This window comes from Salvelinus namaycush, chromosome 13 (assembly GCF_016432855.1).
Source record: "Salvelinus namaycush isolate Seneca chromosome 13, SaNama_1.0, whole genome shotgun sequence".
Taxonomy (NCBI): Eukaryota; Metazoa; Chordata; class Actinopteri; order Salmoniformes; family Salmonidae; genus Salvelinus; species Salvelinus namaycush.
Window position 1 is genome coordinate 30095952 of NC_052319.1, and position 18477 is coordinate 30114428.

Genomic DNA, 18477 nt, shown 5'->3' on the forward strand with positions numbered 1-18477 from the left:
GAACAAATTCTTATTTTCAATGACGGCCTAGGAACATTGGGTTAACTGCCTTGTTCACGGGCAGAACGATAGATTTTTAACTTGTCCGCTCAGGGATTCGATCTTGCAACCTTTCATTTACTAGTCCAACGCTCTAACCACTAGACTACCTGCTGCCCCGGCAGAGATGCAGAATCATCTGGCCAAGTGCATAAAGTTCCCTCAGCGCTCACAACAAGCATCTTCTGACAAAAGTCCCTCTACTTCTATTCGAGGTGAAAATGATGTATAAGACACCTTATCGATAGCAACAGCTCATGGTCCTCCTGGAATCAGAAGTTTTTTTGACTCCATGGAGGAACGTAGTCAGAGAAATGCTGATGAATGTCTTGCTCGAGCTGCGTATGCAACTGCTTCACCGCTGATGCTCACAGGCAATCAAATCAAATCAAATGTATTTATATAGCCCTTCTTAGATCAGCTGATATCTCAAAGTGCTGTACAGAAACCCAGCCTAAAACCCCAAACAGCAAGCAATGCAGGTGTAGACGCATGGTGGCAAGGAAAAACTCCCTAGACAGGCCAAAACCTAGGAAGAAACCTAGAGAGGAACCAGGCTATGAGGGGTGGCCAGTCCTCTTCTAGCTGTGCCGGGTGAAGATTATAACAGAACATGGCCAAGATGTTCAAATGTTCATAAATGATCAGCATGGTCAAATAATAATAATCACAGTAGTTGTCGAGGGTGCAACAGGTCAGCACCTCAGGAGTAAATGTCAGTTGGCTTTTCATAGCCGATTATTGAGAGTATCTCTACCGCTCCTGCTGTCTCTAGAGAGTTGAAAACAGCAGGTCTGGGACAGGTAGCACGTCCGGTGAACAGGGTTCCATAGCCGCAGGCAGAACAGTTGAAACTGGAGCAGCAGCACGGCCAGGTGGACTGGACAACAAGGAGTCATCATGCCAGGTATTCCTGAGGCATGGTCCTAGGGATCAGGTCCTCCGAGAGAGCGAAAGACAGAAAGAGAGAATTAGAGAGAGCATACTTAAATCCACACAGGACACCGGATAAGACAGGAGAAATACTCCAGATATAACAGACTGACCCTAGCCCCCCGACACAAACTACTGCAGCATAAATACTGGAGCCTGAGACAGGAGGGGTCAGGAGACACTGTGGCCCCATCTGATGATGCCCCCGGACAGGGCCAAACAGGCAGGATATAACCCCACCCACTTTGCCAAAGCACAGCCCCCACACCACTAGAGACAGGAAGACCACGTCAGTGACTCAACCCACTCAAGTGACGCACCCCTCCTAGGGACGGTATGGAAGAGCACCAGTAAGCCAGTGACTCAGCCCCTGTAATAGGGTTAGAGGCAGAGAATCCCAGTGGAGAGAGGGGAACCGGCCAGGCAGAGACAGCAAGGGCGGTTCGCTGCTCCAGTGCCTTTCCGTTCACTTTCACACTCCTGGGCCAGACTACACTCAATCATAGGACCTACTGAAGATTTGAGTCTTCAATAAAGACTTAAAGGTTGAGACCGAGTCTGCGTCTCTCACATGGGTAGGCAGACCATTCCATAAAAATGGAGCTCTATAGGAGAAAGCCCTGCCTCCAGCTGTTTGCTTAGAAATTCTAGGGACAACTAGGAGGCCTGCGTCTTGTGACCGTAGCATATGTGTAGGTATGTACAGCAGGACCAAATCGGAAAGATGGGTAGGAGCGAGCCCATGTAATGCTTTGTAGGTTAGCAGTAAAACCTTGAAATCAGCCCTTGCCTTAACAGGAAGCCAGTGTAGGGAGGCTAGCACTGGAGTAATATGATCAAATTTTTTGGTTCTAGTCAGGATTCTAGCAGCCGTATTTAGCACTAACTGAAGTTTATTTGGTGCTTAATCCGGGTAGCTGGAAAGTAGAGCATTGCAGTAGTCTAACCTAGAAGTAACAAAAGCATGGATTAATTTTTCTGCATAATTTTTGGACAGAGAATTTCTGATTTTTGAAATGTTACGTAGATGTCCTTGAAACAGTTTTGATATGTTCGTCAAAAGAGAGATCAGGGTCAAGAGTAACGCCGAGGTCCTTCACAGTTTTAGTTGAGACGACTGTACAACCATCAAGATTAATTGTCAGATTCAGCAGTGAAAGTTAACATTTATGTTTTCGAATGACATCCCCAAGAGGTAAAATATATGTTCTTCACCCAGCATACACCCTTCCAACCAGACATGCTTTATCTACTCATTTGCTGGATGCAGAGTTCAACCGAGTTCAAGTGAAGGTCAAGCAAATCATAGAGAAAGCAGACTGTATTGTAATCCTCTCTGATGGGTGGTCGAATGTTTGTGGGCAAGGAATAATTAACTACATCATCTCCACCCCTCAACCAGTATTCCACAAGAGCACAGACACAAGGACCTTGGACCACAGAAGGTATTTGCACTGGTGACAGACAATGCTGCGAACATGAAGACTGCTTGGTCTAAAGTGGAGGAGTCCTACCCTCAATCACACCCATTGGCTGTGCTGCTCATGCATTGAATCTGCTCCTCAAGGACATCGTGGCACTGAACAATGGATACACTCTAAAAAAGAGCCAAGGAAATGGTTAGGTATGTGAAGGTTCATCAAGTTACAGCAGCAATCTACGTCACCAAGCAAAGTGAGAAGAATAAGAGCACCACATTGAAGCTGACCAGCAACACCTGTTGGGGTGGTATTGTCATCATGTTTGACAGTCTCCTGGGGGGGAAGGAGTCTCTCCAAGAAATGGCTGTATCACAGTCTGCTGATATGGACAGCCCCATCAAGAGGATCTTCCTGGATGATGTGTTTTGGGAGAGAGTGGTAAGCAGCCTGAAACCCCTGAAACCTATAGCAGTAGCCATTGCACGGATTGAGGGAGACAATGCCATCCTGTCTGATGTTCAGACTCTGCTTGCAGATGTAAGATAAGAAATCCGTACTGCCCTGCCCACTTCACTGTTGCTCCAAGCAGTTCTGAAATGTATCAAAAAGCGTGAAGACTTCTTCCTGAAGCCCATACATGTCGCAGCGTACATGTTGGACCCCAAGTATGCTGGCAAGAGCATCCTGTCTGGTGCAGAGATCAACAAGGTCTATGGTGTCATCACTACCGTGTCTCGCCACCTTGGCCTGGATGAGGGCGAGGTTTTTGGCAGTCTGGTGAAGTACACTTCCAAGCAAGGGCTTTGGGATGGAGATGCAATATGGCAGTCGTGCCAACATATCTCATCAGCCACCTGGTGGAAGGGACTTTGTGGATCTGAGAATCTTTCCCCTGTTGCCTCCATCATCCTCCAAATCCCACCAACATCAGCCGCCTCTGAGCGCAACTGGCCCTTGTTTGGGAACACACACACCAAAGCACACAACAGGCTGACCAATACAAGGGTTGAAACATTGGTGGCCATCCGGGCAAATTTGAGGCTTTTTGAGCCTGACAACGAGCCATCCTCAACAAGGTTGGAAAGTGACAGTGAAGATGAGGCCTCAGTCTGATGTGCAAGAGGTGGACATTAAAGAGGTCCAGGGAGAAGACATGGAAGCCTGAGAGGAAGACAACCAATTTCAAGTCGAAACTAACTCGTTTTATTTATTGATTTTGGAAGGATTTAATCATTTGCAATTATGTCTACTTATAAGGTAAACGGTTTATGTTTCTGTCTCCATATGATATGGTAATATATTCAATGCAAAAAACATTTACATTTAAATGGTATTAATATTAATTCTGATATATTCCTGTGGAAAGTTTCCACCTCTGAATATTCCCCAAAATGTGCAACCCTATCCACGCCCCTACTTTTGTGACCAACAGACGCATAACTGTATTCCCAGTCATGTGAAATCCATAGATTAGAGCCTAATGAATTTATTGAAATAAACTGATTTCCTTATATGATCTGTAACTCAGTAAAATCTTTGAAAATGTTGCATTTTATTTTTGTTCAGTGTATTTTTAATCTGTCAGAACAAAGCCTTTCTTTGATTGTGTTAAAAGGCTTTTGCTCTACAAAATGGGTTGTTATTGCTACTTTTAACCTACTGAAATATGAACACTGAAACCACCAGACCATTTGTAAACACAAATGTATTCACCACTTGTGACTGTCTGCTGGTCTTTGTCATAACTGCTCCTATTTGGCTCCTGGACAGTGGACACTGATATATGCACTTTAATGTCTTTCTCTGGCTTTGTTTGCAGTGGGGAGCATTGAGGTGTAGGCCAGCGAAGTGCAGGAATGGATCCTCTGGGAGCACGCTCTCAGTTTGTGGAGGTACAGACTCTGTCCACCTGGGAGCGGCAGCCAGACCCTGAGGGAGAAGAGACAGAGAAGGAGTACACCGACAGCCTGGTCAGCCAGGAGGCCTTCCCCTCCCCTTTTCCCTACAGAGAGGACATCAACAGGAAGATAGTGCTTTAGTGAGTACGCACACTGACTGGACCTCTATCTCTAATACCACTTCGCTATCATTTGGTCTATTTTGCTCTCTCGCATTCTTTTTTTTCTTTCTATCTCGGGGGTCTCTCATTTTCTCATACATTCATAATCGTCAAACTCTTATCAAATGCCTTTGTTGACAGCAATAAGGTCTCTCAAGTTGAATCCCTGGCTTCTTGTGCCTTGTGATTCTGTTATTGCTCCATGCACCACTCTCTCTCTCTCCACATGGGCATTCTAGACCCTACCTCATAAATCCTCTTTGTGGAGCGAGGCTGAGCACATGATGTGTCCAGAGGTTCCACTAGTAGGAGTCTCTCAGTAAGACCTTTGTACCCAGGTGGCCTCAAGCCCTCTTCACATTCCTGCTGTTGTTAAAGGAACAGACTGGACTGAACTAAGGCCTTTTTACACAGGTCTTAGGAAAATCACTTTTCTGTTCCTGATTTGTCAGCATTTTCAGGACTTGACACAGTGTCTTGATTGACTTGCACTCCCTTTGCACAAGGATCAACAACGATCACCCCGTAAAGTTCTCCGTCACTGCGATGGATTTTCGTCATATGGATTTTTTGTGAAGATTTTTGTTTTTAGGATCTATGTATTTTTTCAATTGAAAAGGACTGGGATTGGGCAAACTCTGTTTAATACATGTACAAAATGATCCTTTTTCCCTAAAGGTATGATGGTCATTACTTTTTTTACATGAAAGGGGTGCTTAACTTGGCCCCGCAGACAATCGATCTGAGCTCGACTTAAGTTTCATTCATGGGGTTTATTTTTGCTTTAACCCCTGCAGGTGTGTACAACAAGGCCTACAACACTTAGCTTGTTCACAGCCAACCTTTTTGAGGTCGTACTGCTGTGATTATGCCGATGTAGTGAGGAATAAATCATTATGACTTGTCCATTGGCTGTTTGCTAGCTCCAGCATTTAAGTGAAGTGAAACATCACTGTAAACCTGATCATATGTCTTCTTTGCTGTTTCAGTAGTTCGGCTGTCTACTGATCTGCACTCCAGTGGCAAGGTTGTCATAGGCTTATTTCTCAATGACTGAAGACTAAGGATGTCATGACTCAGTACCAACTTAACTGCTTGAGTAGTTCCCCTTTTAGACTTTGACAAAGCAGGGCTCTACGCTGACCTTTTTTACAAGGAGCATGTGTGCGCCTAAGTTGAAAAATGTAAGCGCACACAAAGCAATTTAGGAGCAAAGTGACAAATATTTGAGGTGTTACAGATAGAATCCTTCATTTTTCTAGGCACACTGGTGCTCCTAAATACAAATTCCAGGTTGCACAGTAAAATATTTAGGCGCATAAGCGAGTAAAATGGTCGCACTGTAGAGCCCTGCAAAGCCCTGTGGGAAGGATCTTAAATCGGTAAACACACCTGTAGTCAAACTTAAACTGTTGTGTAAATCATCCATAAATGTCAAAGGGAGATACGCAAGCTCCAACCTCATACTGTACGACCAATACAGAGTTAAAATATCTAACCCTCTTTCTTTCTGCTGTCTCCTCTCAAGTAATGGCGACGTGGCCCTGCTGAACTGCACAGCGATTGTCAACACGAGTAACGAGACTCTGACGGACAAAAACCCCATCTCTGAGAGCATCCTCTTACACGCTGGGCCTGAGCTTCGAGATGAGCTGCTCAAACTGAACGGTAGGGGGCACCACTGAGTTATCAGGTCAAGGACAACATGCCTGGGTTGCACTTAGTCGGCAAAAAACAAGAGAAAATATTTTCACATGGATGAGGTACTATATCAACTTGATCAATCAGAATGCTTATTTTTGTTGTCCAACTTCTCCTATTGGTTTGTGTCTACTGAACATGACCTTGTGTTATGCTGTCAAAATTAATGTAATGTGTTAACATCATGTGAGCACTGAAGACAAATGCATTACTGCCAGCTTTTTATACCACTTGCTAATATTCAAACGGGGGGAAAAAGTGTTAGATTGGGTCTTGTTGCTGTGTGTGTTGCTATGCTAATCCCTTTCAAGGCTGTGTTCATGGTGAAGAATGTTATATTTGTGTGTTCTGTGTGGGATATACTCTTGTATTACCTGTATGTGTGTATTCATGTGTATGTGTTTATCCACAGGATGTCGGACAGGCGAGGCGAAAATGACCAAAGGCTTTAACCTGGCGGCACGCTTTATTATCCACACGGTGGGCCCCAAGTACAAAGCCAAGTACAGGACGGCTGCTGAGAGCTCACTGTACAGCTGCTATAGGAATGTAATGCAGCTCGCCAAGTAAGACATTAACTCATCATTAGTCTACATGAAGTTGACTGTATTGCATGTGTTCCACCTCGTGTTCATTTGGCTAGCTGCATTCCGCTAGGTGTGACTGGAACAGCAGGCCTGTTGATTACATCACAGCTTGTTCTCACACACACACACACACACACACACACACACACACACACACACACACACACACACACACACACACACACACACGAGTGTTTACTCCCCACATAACACGTCTGTGGAGCGCAGGGTGCTCCCTTACTGCCCATTAACCTCATGTTTTTGTAAAAACAATTTACTATGTTTGTGGTGTGTACTGTACTGTCAATTGAATGGGGTTTGTGGTGTGTACTGTTAGTATGTGGAGTTGTGTGAGAGCTGATGTTTGTGTCTCTGCAGAGAGCAGGCCATGGCATCTGTGGCCTTCTGTGTGGTAAGCACAACTAAGAGAGGATACGCACTAGAGGACGCCACACACATCGCCTTCAGTAAGACACACACACACACAGCACACATTCACTAATAATGATCTCTCATACAGTAGCGTACAGTACACCATGTCACATCATTTTAAGTAGCTCATATGTGGCTGTCAACTATTTTTTATTTATTTGAAATTTTGCAGGATGAAATCTCTTGAGATGCATCATCTCGTTTTCAAGAGTATCCAAATGAAATAAACTAAAACAAACAAACAATACTTAGAAAAAGTAATAATATGGCAACTACTAACAATTAACTAATAATATTTTATTAAACTTACATTAACAGCAAATTAAAAGTTGTAGATCTACAAATACAACTAATAAAAACTACTGCTACAAATATCAATACAACTAATACAACTACCAATACAACTACTGCTACAACTACCAATACAACCCCCCCAAGGGGTGTAGAGAACATTTTGCATTTTTATAATACATTTCATGCAATTCTACTCATTTTGCCATGGGGTGGAGAGAAAAATATACTGGGTATATATATTTATTTTTTGTCTTTGGAAATTGGCTGCCAGTTTCCCATCCCTGACATGTATATATGCATGCATGCATACAAATACTGAACACAAATATAAACGCAACATGTAAAGTGTTGGTCCCATAATTCATGAGCTGAAGTAAAAGATCCCATAAATGTTCCGTATGCACAAAAAGTTTATTTCTCTCAAATGTTGTGCACAAATTTGCTTACATCCCTGTTAGTGAGCATTTCTCCTTTGCCAAGATACTCCATCCACCTGACAGGTGTGGCATATCAAGAATCTGATTAAACAGCATGATCATTACACAGGTGCACCTTGTGCTGGGGACAATAAAAAGGCCACTCTAAAATGTGCAGTTTTGTCACACAACACAATGCAACAGCTGTCTCACGTTTTGAGTGTGTGTGCAATTGGCATGCAAGAATGCAAGAATTCTTGACTGCAAGAATGTCCACCAGAATTTAATGTTCATTTCTCTACCATAAGCCGCCTCCAACATCATTTTTAAGAGAATTTGGCATTACGTCCAACCGGCTCACAACCGCAGACCACATGTAACCACGCCAGCCCAGGACTAATTTTGTTTCTGGTGTCCTTTGACAGCTCTTTGGTCTTGGCCATAGTGGAGTTTGGAGTGTGACTGTTTGAGGTTGTGGACAGGTGTCTTTTATACTGATAATAAGTTCAAACAGGTGCCATTAATACAGGTAACGAGTGGAGGACAGAGGAGCCTCTTAAAGAAGAAGTTACAGGTCTGTGAGAGCCAGAAATCTTGCTTGTTTGTAGGTGACCAAATACTTATTTTCCACCATAATTTGCAAATAAATTCATAAAAAATCCTACAATGTGATTTTCTGGATTTTATTTATCATTTTGTCTGTCATAGTTGAAGTGTACCTATGATGAAAATTACAGGCCTCATCTTTTTTAGTGGGAGAACTTGCACAATTGGTGGCTGACTAAATACTTTTTTGCCCCACTGTATATGTATATATATATATATATATACACACACATACACAGAAATCTCCACATGGTGATGTTTTTGTTAGTTAAAAACAGTTTGTTCTTCGCATTTAAAAAAGGGTACTGATTTCTGTAGGTAAATGATTCCAGTCAGTTTGTATCTGAAAGATCTTATGCCAATCTCATGAAGTACCCTTAGCATTTGTAAATGCTGCTGTTGTCGAAAGCAGTATTGTGAGTCTTGTATCGTTAGGTGTTCCTTAATATATAAACAGGGACATTTTTGATAGATTTCAAAATAAATTGGTACCATTGCAGTTGTCTTCTGCTTGAATAAGTGATTCATACATTGTTTAATGATGTGTCTTATAATTGCATCCAATAATGAATCGGCAAAGATTTGTTATTAATTAATTAATTAATCTAATTCGCAAAGTAAGGTTTTGGTAGATGATGTCACCATAGTCTATGATAGGATGCAGCATTCAGGTTACTAAGGTCTTTTTAAATGGATATAGTAAAACAATTATTAGATCTGTATAGTAAACAACGCTTATAGTTAACTGTTTTTCTGATATAATCAATATGCTTTCCAAAAGATTCATAATCAATACTTAATCCCAGATATTTCAAACAATCAACACTTTCCAGCCTTGCAACTATTCATACTGGCATGATGTTTCATAACTCATCCATGACCCCTGACCTATGTGAAACATATGACTGTGTAACTGTGTTATTTTTTTTATTTTTTTGTTTGTTGTAGGAACGGTCCGCAGGTTTCTCGAGAACCATGGAAAGAGCATAGAGATGGTGGTGTTCGCTGTGACGGATATGGAAGAGGTGTGTTCTTATATTCTTCTCTGCACATACCTTCGATGTTTTACACATTCCTAGGTTTATGTGCACATAAATGTACTGGCTTATTCTTAGGGCAACCAACATTTTCTGTAGTGTAACTGAACTCAAGGTAATGTTTGGAGCTGTGTTTCGAAGGCCATGTTTCCATGGTTTATTGTGATTATCCACTCATTTGTTATTCGTAGAGAACGTAAAATATTTCAAAGATGACATGAGTGTTCCAGTATGAGGTAATTATTCATGTCAAAAGAAGGCAGAGCAACTATTTTATTGATAAGGAGAGTACGTTTATTATTTTTATGTCAGTCTGGGGAAACTGAGGGTTTTTGTGTTAGAAAGCATGTGCGGGTGTGTGGCATTATTTCATATATGTGTGTTTAACATTTGTTTTTGTATGTGTGTCTTAGCCTACATACAGGAAGCTGCTTCCTCTCTACTACCCTCGTTCTGATGAAGAGGAGCGCGCCAGCCTGCCCCTAATCCCTGCCGACATTGGCAACTCGGAGGGTGAGCCTGTAGTCCCAGAGAGACAGATCCGCATCGCTGAGAAACCAGGCAATCTGGAAGGTAAGACTACATTTCCCACAACCCACTAGGTGCGACTCATCTCCTAGCTGTAAAGCTGAACATGGTTTCAATATGTTTATCATAGTACATAGTAACAACTTCCATTCCATGTACAGTATCTGTCAAAAGTTTGGACACACCTACTTATTCAAGGGTTTTTCTTTATTTTACTAATTTCTACATTGTAGAATAATAGTGAAGACATCAAAACTATGAAATAACACATGGAATCATATAGTTACCAAAAAAGTGTTGCTGAGCACTTGTTGCTGAGCACTTGCTTTTCCTTCACACTGCGGTCGACCTCATCCCAAACCATCTCAATTGGGTTGAGGTCGGATGATTGTGAAGTCCAGGTCATCTGATGCAGCACTCCATCACTCTCCTTCTTGGTCAAATAGCCCTTGCACAGCCTGGTGGTGTGTTGAGTCATTGTCCTTTTGGAAAAACAAATGATAGTCCCACTAAGAGCAAACCATATGGGAGGCGTATCGCTGCATAATGCTGTGGTCGACATGCTGGTAAAGTGTACCTTGAATTCTAAATGTATCACCGACATTGTCACCAGCAAAGCACTCCCACACAATCACAACTCCTCCTCCATGCTTCATGGTGTGAACCACATATGTGGAGATCATCTGTTCACCTACTCTGCGTCTCAGAAAGACATGGCGGTTGAAACATAAAATCTCCAATTTGGACTCGACAGATTTCCACCGGTGTAATGTCTATTGCTCGTGTTTCTTGGCCCAAGCAAGTCTCTTCTTATTATTGGTGTCCTTTTAGTATTGGTTTCTTTGCAGGAATTCGACCATGAAGGCCTGATTCACGCAGCCTCTGAACAGTTGATGTTGAGATGTGTCTGTTACTTGAACTCTGAAACATTTTATTTGGGGCTGGTAACTCTAAGGAATTTATCCTCTGCAGCAGAGGTAACTCTGGGTCTTCCTGTCCTATGGCGGTCCTGATGAGACCCAGTTTCATCATAGTGCTTGATTATTTTTGCGACTGCACTTGAACAAACGTTCAAAGTTTTTGACATTTTCTGGATTGACTGACCTTCATGTCTTAACGTAATGATGGGCTGTCATTTCTTTTTGCTTGTTTGAGATGTTCTTGACATAATATGGACTTGGTCTTTTACCAAATAGGGCTATCTTCTGTATACCCCCCTACCTTGTCACAGCACAACTGATTGGCTCAAATGCATTAGGAAGGAAAGAAATTCCACAAATTAACTTTTAACAAGGCACACCTGTTAATTGAAATGCATTCTATGAAGCTGGTTGAGAGAATGCAAAGCTGCTATCAAGGCAAAGGGTGGTTACTTTAAAGAATCTCAAATATAAAATGGTGATAATAGACCTGCTGCCACCAGCAGTCCTGTGCAGCAGCTGTAGTTCCTGGTGTCTGAACAGAACTAGCTAGTGCTGCCTAGTTTAGGTTGTGTGTCCATGGAGAAACACTCAGTGGACATAGGAGAAGAATGCAGGATGATCTGTCATAGTCGAGTCAGTGGAACACCTCAGTCATATCCTCAACGAGCACACACAACACATACCGAGTGAGGGATCTTACGTCAGATTGGAAGACATTAGGAGCCATCTAATTGTTAAATTAAGCATGTCTTCCTGTTGATTAATATTTTCCAATGAGCAGGTGCAGTAACTGCAGAAAGGAGCACATACAGTGCCTTCGGAATGTATTCAGACCCCTTGACTTTTTCCACATTGTTACAGCCTTATTCTAAAATGCGTTAAATACATTTTCCTCTGCAATATACACACACTACCCCATAATGACAAAGTGAAAACAGGTTGTTAGAAATGTTATCAAATGTATTCAAAATAAAAAACTGAAATACCTTATGTAAATAAGTATTCAGACCCTTTGCTATGAGACTCAAAGTTGAGCTCAGGTGCATCCTGTTTTCGTTGATCATCCTTGAGATGTTTCTATAACTTGATTGGAATCCACCTGTGGTAAATTCAATTGATTGGACATGATTTGGAAAGGCACACACCTGTCTATATAAGGTCCCACAATTGACAGTGCATGTCAGAGCAAAAACCAAGCCATGAGGTCGAAGGAATTGTTCATAGAGCTCCGAGACAGGATCGTGTCGAGGCACAGATCTGGGGAAGGGTATGAAAACATTTCTGCAGCATTGAAGGTCCCGAAGAACATAGTGACCTCCATCATTCATAAATGGAAGAAGTTTGGAACCACCAAGACTCTTCCTAGAGCTGGCCGTCCGGCCAAACTGAGCAATCAGGGGAGAAGGTTCTTGGTCAGGGAGGTGACAAAGATTCCGATGGTCACTCTGACAGAGCTCCAGAGTTGCTGTGGAGATGGGAGAACCTTCCAGAAGGACAACCATCTCTACAGAACTCCACCAATCAGGCCTTTATGGTAGAGTGGCCAGACAGAAGCCAAAGGGCACCTTATGACTCTCAGACCATGCGAAACAAGATTCTCTGGTCTGATGAAACCAAGATTGAACTCTTTGGCCTGAATGCCAAGCATCACATCTGGAGGAAACCTGGCACCATCCCAACGGTGAAGCATGGTGGTGGCAGCATTATGCTGTGGGGATGTTTTCCAACGGCAGGGACTGGGAGACTAGTCAGGGTCAAGGGAAAGATGAACGCAGCAAAGTACAGAGAGATCCTTGATGAAAACCTGCTCCAGAGTGCTCAGGACCTCAGACTGGGAGCGAAGGTTCACCCTCCAACAAGACAACGACCATAAGCACACAGCCAAGACAACACAGGAGTGGCTTCGGAACAAGTCTCTGAATGTCCTTGAGCGGCCCAGCCAGAGCCCGGACTTGAACTCGAACGAACATATTTGGAGAGTAGAGGTCGACCGATTTATGATTTTTCAACACCAATAACGATTATTGGAGGACCAAAAAAAGCCGATACCGATTAATCGTACGATTTTTAACATTTTATTTTTTTAAATGTATTTGTAATAATGACAATTATAACAATACTGAATGAACAATGAACACTTATTTTAACTTAATATAATACATCAATCAAATCAATTTAACCTCAAATAAATAATGAAACATGTTCAATTTGGTTTAAATAATGCAAAAACAAAGTGTTGGAGAAGAAAGTAAAAGTGCAATTTGTGCCATGTAAAAAATCTAACGTTTAAGTTCCTTGCTCAGAACATGAGAACATATGAAAGCTGGTGGTTCCTTTTAACATGAGTCTTCAATATTCCTAGGTAAGATGTTTTAGGTTGAGGTTATTATAGGAATTATAGGACTATTTCTCTCTCTACCATTTGTATTTCATATTCCTTTGACTATTGCCAGTGTAACAGTATAGCTTCCGTCCCTCTCCTCGCCCCTACCTGGGCTCGAACCAGGAACACATCGACAACAGCCACCCTCTAAGCATCGTTACCCATCGCTCCACAAAAGCCGCGGCCCTTGCAGAGCAAGGGGAACAACTACTCCAAGTCTCAGAGCGAGTGACGTTTGAAACTTTATTAGCGCGCACCCCGCTAACTAGCTAGCCATTTCACATCGGTTACACCAGCCTAATCTCGGGAGTTGATAGGCTTGAAGTCATAAACAGCTCAATGTTTGAAGCAAAGCGAAGTGCTGCTGGCAAACGCACTAAAGTGCTGTTTGAATGAATGCTTACAAGCCTGCTGCTGCCTACCACCGCTCAGTCAGACTGCTATATCAAATCATAGACTTAATTATAACATAATAACACACAGAAATATGAGCCTTTGGTCATTAATTTGGTCGAATCCGGAAACTCATTTTGAAAACGAAATGTTTATTCTTTCAGTGAAATACGGAACCGTTCCGTATTTTATCTAACGGATGGCATCCCTAAGTCTAAATATTGCTGTTACATTTTACAACCTTCAATGTTATGTCATAATTACGTAAAATTCTGGCAAATTAATTACGGTCTTTGTTAGGAATAAATGGACTTTACACAGTTCGCAACGAGCCAGGCGGCCCAAACTGCTGCATATACCCTGACTGCTTGCACGGAACGCAAGAGAAGTGACACAATTTCCCTAGTTATAAGAAATTCATGTTAGCAGGCAATATTAACTAAATATGCAGGTTTAAAAATATATACTTGTGTATTGATTTTAAAGAAAGGCATTGATGTTTATGGTTAGGTCCACATTGGAGTAACGACAATGCTTTTTCCGCGAATGCGCTTGTCAAATCATCACCCGTTTGGCGAAGTAGGCTGTGATTCGATGAGAAATTAACAGGCACCGCATCGATTATATGCAACGCAGGACACGCTAGATAACTACACATGGTTGATGATATTACTAGTTTAACTAGTGATTATGTTAAGATTGATTGTTTTTTATAAGGTACGTTTAATGCTAGCAGGCTCCTTGTGGAGTGCAATGTAAGGCAGGTGGTTAGAGCGTTGGACTAGTAACCGGAAGGTTGCAAAAACGAATCCCCGAGCTGACAAGGTAAAAATCTGTCGTTCTGCCCCTGAACAAGGCAGTTAACCCACCATTCCTAGGCCGTCATTGAAAATAAGAATGTGTTCTTAATAACCTCTTTGGGATAGGGGGCAGTATTTTCACGTCCGGATGAAAAGCGTGCTCAAAGTAAACTGCCTGCTACTCAGGCCCAGAAGCTAGGATATGCATATCATTTGGATAGAAAACACTCTAAAGTTTCTAAAACTGTTAAAATAATGTCTGTGAGTATAACAGAACTTATTTGGCAGGCGAAACCCTGAGGACAAACCATCCTGGGGGGAAAAAATTTAGGTCACTGAGTTTTCTATTGGGTTTCTATGGGAAACTAGATTTGAGGCACCTGGTTGCAGTTCCTATGGCTTCCACTAGATGTCAACAGTCTTTAGAAATTGGTTGATGTTTTTCCTTTGAGAAATGAAGAAGTACGGCTGTACTTTCTAAGTGTCAAGCCAATTGGACTCTTTTGTTTGGTGCGCACGACCTGGAGCTCGCTCCACTTTGATTTTATCCGCTATTGTACACAGTATATTCCGTCTTAAATTTTATCGATTATTTACGTTTTAGGATCCCTAAAGTTGGATTAGGAAAGTTGTTTGAAATGTTTGGACCAAGTTTACAGGTAACGTATTAGATCATTTGTAGTCATGTTGGAACCGGTGTATTTATCGAACAAAATTACCATTTGTGATGTTTCTGGGACATATTGGAGTGCCAACAGAAGAAGATCTTCAAAGGTAAGGCATGAATTATACCATTATTTCTGACTTTCGTGTCGCACCTGCTTGGTTGAAATATGATTTTCATGTGTTTGTATGATGGGGCGCTGTCCTCAGATAATCGCATGGTTTGCTTTCGCCGTAAAGCTTTTTTGAAATCTGACACGGTGGCTGGATTAACAAGAAGTTAAGCTTTATTTTGGTGTATTGCACTTGTGATTTTATGAAAGTTAAATATTTCTAATAATTTAATTTGAATTTCGCGCTCTGCAATTTCACCGGATGTTGTCGAGCGGAACGTCTAGCCGTAACAGGTTTTAACTGACTTGCCAAGTTAAATAAAGGTGTAAAAAAAAAAATTTTTTTTAAAAATCAGCCACAAAATAACGATTTTCCAATTGTTATGAAAACTTGAAATCGGCGGTAATTAATCGGCCATTCCGATTAATCGGTCGACCTTTACTGGAGAGACCTGAAAATAGCTGTGCAGCAACGCTCCCCATCCAACCTGAAAGAGCTTGAGAGGATCTGCAGAGAAGAATGGGAGAAACTCCACAAATACAGGTGTATATACATTTAGCAAAAATGTCTAAACTGTTTCTGGCTTTGTCATTATGGGGTATTGTGTGTAGATTGATGAGGGGGAAAAAACAATACATTTTAGAATAAGGCTGCAACATAACACAAGGCACTGTATGTCTTCAATAAAGGAATCCAAGATGGCCTCCCTCTTGTTTTTTGGGGTGTTGAATATGTTTCTCTTTCAGTAAGGGTGTTTTAGTTTTGTTTGTGTACTGAACTGCAGTGCTGAACTGGTGTACTTTAGCCACTTGTGTTCATTTTAGCCATGTGTATGTTTGTGTTAGTATCAAGATTGTGTGTGTGTGTGTGTACCTCTTTTTTGATGACTCTTGTCCATATGGGGCTCCAGACCCAGAGGTGTTGATCCAAGACAAACAGGCTGTGTGTGAGTCAGGCCCAATGACAAACACTGGAATCAATACACACACACACACACACACACACACACATATTCTGCCTAATCCAGAGGGGCCATGGATGAGCTGCTTCTCTTGCCTTGGGCTGAATGGCTCAGGTCTGGGAGGACAGCCCAAGGTCTAGACACTAGACAACTTAAATAAACATACCGGAGAGACCGGCCCAGTTTCACCACCAGTGAACGTGTGATGTTTCATGCTTATTTTGTGTGTTTGTGTGGCTTTTCACAGCAGTGCTTCTAAAGATTATATTTGTTGATACAACATTGAGGGAGAGTATGTTATGTATTTTAGAGTTGGAAGTAGTTTTCATAGAATGATGTGTCTGTGTGTACTGGGTAGATGACTGTGAGGAGGAGACTCTGGACTCAGACCTGGGCCAGGTGGGGAATCATGCGTTTGCCCGGATGGAGGGAGATGTGGACAAACAGCGCAAACTCATCCTGCAGGGCCAGCTGTCTGACGCAACCATCCACAAACAGCACCAGAGAAAGTGAGTCTAACACAACTTGTAAACAGAGATGGGCAGTATTTCTGTTACGTGTATTTGAAATACGTATTTGAAATACTTCTGAGTGTTTTGTATGTTGTATTTCACTGAGCTGAACTACACTCCAATGTATTATGTAACAAGATACTTTCGAAAGCTGTAATTTGTATTTTCAAAATACAATTCCATTTATTTTATAGCGGTTCACAATTGTATGGCCCCCTTTCACCCTACATTGGTATCAAAAGTCTGATGGCACTGGTGTAATACGAGTGTCTGCTAAATTACAAAATGTATATGTAAAAATGAACAATTGCCAAGTATGCTAAGTATGCTGAGTAGAATTCTAATGAGCTACCCCCGAAACAAGGCCAATGGCAATACCCAGTCTGCTTTGCAGTTGTTCATTTTCACATTTACATTTTGGTCATTTAGCAGACACTCTTATCCAGAGTGACAGTGCATTCAACGAAGGGAGATGAACAACAACATATCACAGTCATAGCAAGTAAGACGTTTTTGTAACTGTTACTGAGAATGTTGTTTCTGTTCAGCGAGCTACTTGCAAATGTATTTTAAAATACAAAACACATGTATTTTAATTAAATACAATACTTTGAAAAAGTATCTTATTTTATTTTGATACATTGGTCTTTAGTGTATGCATCCTATACCCTAGTTTTACCAACATTTACAGTACACCCTAAGCCAGTACAATACTGAGTGTTGACATAATGTGTTATAACCTCTCCTGTTGTCGCAGTTATAACCGCTGGTTATGTCGAGCCAGGGCAGAGGACTTGTCTGACATAGCAGCACTGAAAGCCTTATATCAAACTGGTGAGTTGGGAGAGTGTGTGTTTGTGCGTGTTTTTTCTGTATGTGTTTGATCTCTAGTGTGTTGGAGATGGAAATCTTTTTTCCAGCTCATCAAGGGGAGATAATACGTTTTCTAATTTTTTGTTATCAGGATTAAGAATGGCCAGTAATGAAATGGCCTCCGTGGTCATGGCAGGATGTCTTACTTTCTCTCTCCCTCTCCTTTTTATATTTATTTTATTGAACCTTTATTTAACTCGGCAAGTCAGTTCAGAACAAATTCTTATTTACAATGACGGCCTACCCCGGCCAAACCCAAACCCGGATGGCACTGGGCCAATTGTGCGCCGCTGTATGGCACTCCCAATCTCGGCCGGTTGTGATACAGCCTGGGATTGAACCAGGGTCTGTAGTGACACCTCTAGCACTGAGATATATATATTTTTTACCGTTATTTTACCAGGTAAGTTGACTGAGAACACGTTCTCATTTACAGCAACGACCTGGGGAATAGTTACAGGGGATGAATGAGCCAATTGTAAGCTGGGGATGATTAGGTGACCGTGATGGTATGAAGGACAGCTTGGGAATTTAGCCAGGACACGGAGGTTAACACCCCTACTCTTACAATAAGTGCTATGGGATCTTTAATGACCTCAGTCACCCGTTTAACGTCCCATCCGAAAGACGGCACCCTACACAGGACAGTGTCCCCAATCACTGCCCTGGGGCATTGGGATATTTTTTAGACCAGAGGAAAGAGTGCCTCCTACTGGCCCTCCAACACCACTTCCAGCAGCATCTGGTCTCCCATCCAGGGACTGACCAGCACCAGCCCTATGCAGTTCCTTAGACCACTGCG

General features: G+C 42.0%; 1 protein-coding gene across 2 annotated transcripts in view; it reads left to right on the plus strand.

Moving 5' to 3' along the window:
• The window catches only part of LOC120058423 (ganglioside-induced differentiation-associated protein 2-like), a 36970-nt gene that overhangs the window by 3384 nt on the left and 15109 nt on the right, over positions 1-18477 (plus strand). For both annotated transcript variants that reach the window (XM_039007074.1, XM_039007075.1), the window contains exons 2-9: positions 4213-4431; positions 5981-6120; positions 6566-6719; positions 7119-7207; positions 9437-9513; positions 9939-10098; positions 16649-16799; positions 17560-17636. In XM_039007074.1, the coding sequence (XP_038863002.1) occupies positions 4250-4431; positions 5981-6120; positions 6566-6719; positions 7119-7207; positions 9437-9513; positions 9939-10098; positions 16649-16799; positions 17560-17636 (1030 nt within the window). In that variant the 5' untranslated portion in view covers positions 4213-4249. The remainder of the gene's footprint in view (positions 1-4212; positions 4432-5980; positions 6121-6565; positions 6720-7118; positions 7208-9436; positions 9514-9938; positions 10099-16648; positions 16800-17559; positions 17637-18477) is intronic.